Source organism: Pagrus pagrus, assembly GCF_965226575.1.
Source record: "Pagrus pagrus genome assembly, chromosome: 19".
Classification (NCBI taxonomy): Eukaryota; Metazoa; Chordata; class Actinopteri; order Spariformes; family Sparidae; genus Pagrus; species Pagrus pagrus.
In genome coordinates this window covers 5,444,696-5,451,714 of record NC_140203.1, presented here as the reverse complement: position 1 = coordinate 5,451,714, position 7,019 = coordinate 5,444,696, and the positions used below count along the sequence as shown (strand labels likewise).

General features: G+C 42.9%; 1 protein-coding gene across 1 annotated transcript; it reads right to left on the bottom strand.

The window, feature by feature from the left end:
• Positions 1 to 2,370: 2,370 nt before the first annotated feature.
• foxd1 (forkhead box D1) lies at positions 2,371 to 4,665 on the bottom strand. Its single transcript, XM_084384033.1, has 2 exons — positions 4,591 to 4,665; positions 2,371 to 4,446 (listed from the first exon to the last, which is right to left on the bottom strand). The coding sequence occupies exon 2, from the start codon at positions 4,131 to 4,133 to the stop codon at positions 3,069 to 3,071; it is 1,065 nt and encodes a 354-aa protein (XP_084240159.1). The 5' UTR covers positions 4,134 to 4,446; positions 4,591 to 4,665; the 3' UTR covers positions 2,371 to 3,068.
• Between the last annotated feature and the right edge of the window lie 2,354 nt (positions 4,666 to 7,019).

Sequence of the window (7,019 nt, the reverse complement as noted above, 5' to 3'; positions counted from 1 at the left end):
ATGCTATTTAAGTGATAAATAATTGAGTATAGGGCGACTTTTTCTCTGAAAGAAAATCAGAGAAAGATGCTGTTAAAGGTGCACTACGTAGTTTTGGAAAATAAATTGAAACTGTGTGAAGGGTCCTGCAAATAAAAACAGTAACACAGCAAATTGTGTTCCTTCAGATTAAAATGTCTCTCACAAAACTGCATACTGCACCTTTAAGTTCGAGATTTATACGTTTGTTATTCAGGCTATGAGACGGGTCAACTGCTGGAGCACCCCGGAAATGTGTTTTTACCCTTTAACTGCACTACACCACTTTAATAATCATCTCAACTAGTGCACCAAAGCTTTCAGCCTGTACCATAGATAGATAGATAGATAGATCCGTCACCGATCGCCAATTGCGCATGCGTTTATTCTATTTTTCTGTGTTGCGTCTTTTTTTAAAACCTGAATTAAACCAGGAAGTATCTTGAGCTGCATCTTTTCTTTTTTTTTTTGTTAAAGAGCGACTGGTCAAAATGGCAGATTACCACGTCTACATAAAAACACATTATCACACAGACGAGGCCTGAGAGCCATAAAGAAGCGAGCTTGACTATTTCAAACACCTCCATTCTTCACCCCATCGTGATGTTTTGGACGCTTGGTATGAATGAAAAAACTGTCTCGCAAACGAGGTTTGTAAATTATTTAGAGCCCGGGATAGTCTGGCCTATACGTTTGGACGCGTGCGTAGTAGCATCATCGACCCCCAACGAATATTTGACCAAATCAGCAATTACGCACAGATAACAAAGGTTATAAAGACGGCGGGATTAACTCTAGGTTGGGTTTTTCTCCACTGGGGAACTCCTACAGAATATCACAGGGCCGTAAACGCACCATATGGACAGATATTGGAGATGAAACCAACACGTTCTCACTCCAAACCGGATAAAACACTAAAGTGTTTGGGAAAGTATCCAATATTAAATAATATAAGAAGCTTAATACTCAATATTTAGTGTGTCAATTTGCAGTGTGTACCCAGACTGATGCCATAAAAACACAATACATTACGCACAATGTTAAACCCCTGCAGGACTCTTATTTTGACAGTCCAGCCTGTATTATAACGCGTCTTATTGGATGAATTATTCTCGCCTTTCCCCTGTTTAACCTTCTCTATTTGTAAACAAGCCCATACAGTACAACTGACCTCCTTCCCTCCTGCTACTCTCCCTCTTTCTCTCCAGCGTGTGTGTGTGTGCGTGCGTGCGCCTGTCTGTCTCTCATTGCGTGTTACATCATCACGCAATAGCTGTCCTCCCGTGGCCTAGTGAACTGGCTCTAAGCGCTGCACCAATTTAGCCATCTACTACACACATACACACAGAGACGCGCGCACACACACACGTTGCTTTGAATCAGGGGAGGCAGACACACGCAGCCGGCCGGGCGCACACATCCAGTCACGGAAGCAGCGCGGCTGTACAGTACGAGGGGGCTCGCCTACATACATACATACATGCAGAGCTCATGAAGAATTAAAGGGGAAGAGGGGTCTGGCACACGCAAACACAGGTGCTGAAAGGAAGAAGTTTGACAAATATTAAGTAGAGGTCTTACTTCAGCTCCTCACAGGCTCTAATTATCTGCTCATTTCTCTGTGTTTATGCGTAAAAAGCTGCACTCCACTCGGCCTTCTGTGCCACCGGCTGCTTGCATATCACAAATGTCACGCTGCTTCCAATGTGGGGCAACAAAAGGCCAGAATTAAAGGTGAGTAAACACTAAAAAAAAAAAAAAAAAAAAAAAAACGCTGAGTGGGTGAAGGTGATTTTAACCTCCTCCACATCTCTGTCCCACCCTGTGGCGCCACGCACCACAACATCTCATTTTCCTGTGCGTAATAATAAAAAACCCCGTCACATAAGAGCACATAATGAAATATCGGACGAGGAGCGTTTGGGCCAGCTGTCTGACAGCAGCACCGGTGTAATCAGCGACCTGAAGCAGGCAGGAATACCCCCGGTGTCACCCCGCTGACACCCTCCTGTCCGCTCACCGTAATTACGAGGATGAGTGTGAGAGAGGTCAGGTGGACACGCAGGACTCATGTGCGCATGTTCCAACACTGATAACAAGAGAGTGGGTGCCATCTGAATACTGTTTTATCACAGGATGGGTAAAGTTCCTCTTTTTTGGTCACTTTTCACCTCTAACCAAAACCACACACCTTTCAACCTGTGGCCTGTTTGGATGGATGTGACTTAAGACCCATAAAAGTTACCAACACTTTGAATTTTTAAGTTTTTGGCGACATTATTCAGCATGTTCCCCTCCTCAGTGTGAACCCCGAGGTGGCAGTAAAGGCCCAGGAGGCTCCTGTTATTTATTTAATAAATTTATTTCCAAACATTTCCTTTTTTTTCTTCTTTTTTTTCTGCAAAACGAAATTTATTCTGGTTGAAAAAACAAAACCGTGTAAAAATATCACACCTCAATTACACAATACTTGCCCCCCCAAAAAAAAAAAAAATGTACAATGTTTTTTTTATTACTGAAATAAACACACACTGCATATTATTATTATAAATGTATGACTTCGCTCTCTGTGTTGTTTTAATACAAAGTTCAAAATCAAAACTGTTTTAAAAAAAAGTTTTGATTTGCCAAACTAATAAAAAAAACATGGATGTGTTTGACACAAATACATTATTAGCCTATTTTTTTTCATTATCATTATTATTATTATTAAACATGTGATCATTTATAACCTGTCCATTAAGTCGTTATATCCTGAGACGCCCTAAACAGTGACTGGGAACGAATTATGGGAAAATACAAGGAAAAGTTGGTGGTCCAAAAAAAAAAAAAAAAAAAGTCTGATTCTCACTGAAAGAAATGAACATAAATATATCTTTTTTTTTTAAAGAAAAAAACAGCATGAACATTAGGCACAGATAGTGTTTATGTCCGTCATTCAGCTGCGTGCTATCAAACAAACATACAAAAATAATCCTACCTTCAAAGAGGGGCGTTTTTTGTCTCTTTTGTTTTTTAAAAAAGTTTCTTGAGAAAAAGTTCTGAGTCATTTAACAGCCGCTGGAGCCGGAGACAGCTCTGTTGGGAAAGTTTTCAACCGGGTGTAAAGCAGCTCCGGGGTGGACGCTCTGCGGCTGGCCGGCCGCTGCAGGCCCCAGAGAGGACGGTATGACCGGGACAACGACCGGAGAAGTCCTGGAGGGGCTCAGTGACCCTCCGATGATACTCTCTATGGAGAAGGGGGACCGCTGCACCGGAGAGCTGGACTTCTGCGCCGGGGCTGCAGCCTGCACGCTGGCTGAGCCCAGACTGGAGCTGAGCTGCGGGTAAAACCTACTCCGGGCTAAGTCCGTGGTGGTGGGCATCAAAGACGGCGCGGGGATAATGGTTCCCGTGTGTGAGTGTGAATGCCTGGAGTGCTGCTGCTGCTGTTGCTGTTGCTGCTGCTGCTGCTGGAAAGCAAAAAGTGCAGAGTGTGTGTGGTAGGACTGGAGCTGGATGCCGTATCCTCCGCAGCCGTACGGTCCGTAGCCGTACGCAGCGGCGGCGGGGATAAAGCTGTTGTGTTCCCGCAGCAGGTCCTGCGCCTGCTGCCGCTTGAAGCGTTTCCTCCGCCTCAGAAAGCTCCCGTTATCAAACATATCAGCAGACTCCGGGTCCAAGGTCCAGTAGTTGCCCTTCCCAGGGTTCCCGGGCTCCCTCGGTATCTTCACGAAGCAGTCATTGAGGGATAAGTTGTGCCGGATGGAGTTCTGCCAGGCCGGGAACTTCTCCCTGTAGTACGGGAAGCGGTTGCTGATGAAGTCGCAGATCTCGCTGAGGGTGAGCCTCTTCTTGGGACTCTGCAGGATGGCCATGGTGATTAAGGCGATGTAGGAGTAAGGGGGCTTCACCAGGGTGTTCTTGCCCGCCGGCTTGTAGGCATCCCTCGAGGAGGTGGAGCTGTCCAGGCACGGAGGAGGAGAGCCGTCCAGGAGGATGCCGTCGTGCATCTGTGCCACCTCGTCCACGTAGGAGCGCGTCTGGTTGTCCCCATCCTCCCCTTCCCCGACCACGTCTATGTCGGTCTCTTCCGAAAGGATGGAGGCATCCGACATCTCTGAGCTCAGAGTCATGGCTCACACACACGGCTGTGCCCTCCCGACGCCAGATGAGGAAGACGATGAGACGCGCAGGCTGCCCTGCCCTCCCTCTTCAACAACTCCTACGAGGAGGGGGGAGAGGAGAGGAGCACGTGTCGCCGAGAGAGAGATGTCCCCCTGTTTTCTCGCTATTTCCATATGTTTGCGAGGGTGATCGTTTTAAATCGCCCCACTGACGAGCGGCCCCGTCGATGCCAGGCTGAGAAATGTGCCGGGAAACCTGCAAAAGGTCCAAACCTTGACTCACGGAGGGGGCGGACCTTGCCTCGGTGTTTATACCGCCGCCCTGGTCACATGGGGAGGAGACGTCACCGAGGCGAATGAGAAGAGAGAGAAAAAATTAAATAACAACAACAAAAAAAAAGGGTCTTTGAAAATTAACTGTGAGTGGTTTAAAGGAAAAAAAAAAAAAAAGTTTGGTGTGGCCTACATCCTTTTTAGTGGTCATTCATGGTGGCCTGCAGTCCGCACTGAGCTCAAGCTTTTTATTCCAGCCCGGTGTTTTTTGCGCAAAAAATAGAAGTTGGAAGAAAGAGAAAAAAAAACATCTTTAGGAAAGTCTAATTGCTGGTGTGGGATCGAAGCGGATATTTTGAAAACCGTTGTATTTATTTAAGCTTAGTTACGAGTGTGAGGCGGCAGGAGAGCGCATGTGCGTTTTTAATTTTTAATATTTTTAAAGATGCAGGGGGGAAAAAAATACTCAGACTTAAATGTTTTGTGCATAAAAATATAAAAATAATGGCAAATAAAATAAATAAACACCTGTGATGTTTGAGTGGGCTTCTGCAGTGGAGTGCCCGAGCCTGGTGCACCGTATCCAGGCAGCTCATGTTTGCGTGATCCGGTAGTTATCTAGATTATCCGCGAGCCATTTGTAATGGAAAAGAGTCAGCTGTTAACTCGAATCAGTCACGGGTCACGCAGAGCATGCAAGCCCCACATATAAGGCCTCTGACTGCCGTGCGTCTGGAGCACGGTGCCGTGTGTGTGTGGTGGTGGAGGTGGAGGTGGTGGTGTGTGTGTGGGGGGAGATAGCTCTGTTAATTTTATTGTATTTCTTTTATTTTATTGTTTATATATATATATATATTTGGAGCAAGGAAGTAATATTATAAATTTCACTCTTTTGTGTTTTAAAAAAAAAATCTCAAAAGATTTTCAGAATAAAAGAAAAGTGTAGGTGTGTAGGCCTCTCAGCAAGTGTGATAATACATAATATATATAATGTTTAAATTAAAAGTAAAACACGTGTTCATTCATTTATTTTATTATTTTATAACACTAATAAAAATATTAATTATTATTATTATTATTATTGGCGCTCCAGGCCGTGAAGTCATTCGCCTGTTAATCAGCAAACATGAGTGAGGTAATAAATTATAAATATTGTGTTTTATTGTGATTTTATTCTCTCTGCCGTTCAGCTTTGCCTCCACATGTGTCTGTCACTGATGTGTTTGGTTGGTCATGATTTCGTTCCTGGTTTCCATCTCCTCTCAGGGACTGAAGCGGACATGCTCATAAATATTGTAGCTAAAAAGAAAAACAAACAAAACAAGAAAATTCACCCTAAAAAATCACTCTGTGTTGAGATTAGTGAAATCATCAAAGTAAAAAACAACTTTCCAGAAACTTTTTCTGCACTTTACTGCTCGTTTTTATTTTTTTGTTTTATTTTTTTTATTGCTCCATAAATAAAACCAACTTTCATGAATGCACCTGGCCTCAAACACCTTTTTAAGCTTCTAATAAAAACTTTAATTCTGGTTTATTATGATTTTTATGTCAAACTTACAGATGTACTCTGTGTGGCCCCTCACTAACTTTTCAGAGGTTTCTATTTGACCAGCGCCCTCTGGCGGTGAACTTGCCTCACATTTAAAACACAGATACAAACTCCTGCATGCTGGATGTGTCACAACCAGAACTACAGCACTAAATTCCCTTAAATGACTCATTTTTACTACAGAGTTTGGTGTAGAGTATCGCTCCAGCATGAAGCTCTAACCTGTACATGGCCTTTATGAATAATAAGCTATTTTTACACACAGGTTAATAAACGTCACTGAGCTGTTGGAAACTTAATGAATAAGGTCTGATGGGAAAAACACAAACAGTATTTCCTGTAAATTGTTTTTCCACTGATTGTTATCAGGGTGTGAATGAGCAGCAGCCACCAGCCTGAGGCTGATACAATATGGATGTGTTTGTTGATATCAGATACAGAACAATGATTTGGGCCTGGTATTGAGAGGCTGCTGAGTGAGACCGTTTATCTGTCAGTGGCTGCTGGTAGATATTTATATTTTAATGAACGTAATAAACCTATTGAGAGCTGTTTTTCATTTATTATTCATAACTTCTCCCACTTTGAATGTTTAAAATGACAGAGTAGTCTGCTCATCACCATATAATAAATTAAAAAACACAATAAAATGTAAATACTTCACTCTAATTATTTGTTTTTAATTTATGGACCACATTTAATTTGATAAAATGAAATAAAACTTTGACAAAGAAAGTTATCTTTGCCTCATAATGTTTTTTTGATGATCAGTTTTTCAAAATAAAATGCAGGCAGGCTAAGAGGGGGCAGGAGTCGTTCATGCACAGACTGATGCTATTTTAATCGATTTAGCCAATGACCTGACTGATAGGCTATTACCTCAGCAATCAATAACGAGCCTGTATTGGCTGTGCGATGATCTAAAGTGTGCTGTGGGCCTGTGTTTCCTGCAGGAGTGACAGCAGACTAAACTAATCCATCATGGATTCAACAAATAAAAGTCATTTGAGGAAGTTGAGGTGCCTCCAACCTTTATTCCCTTTTTTTATTACCCATATGGTGAAAACATT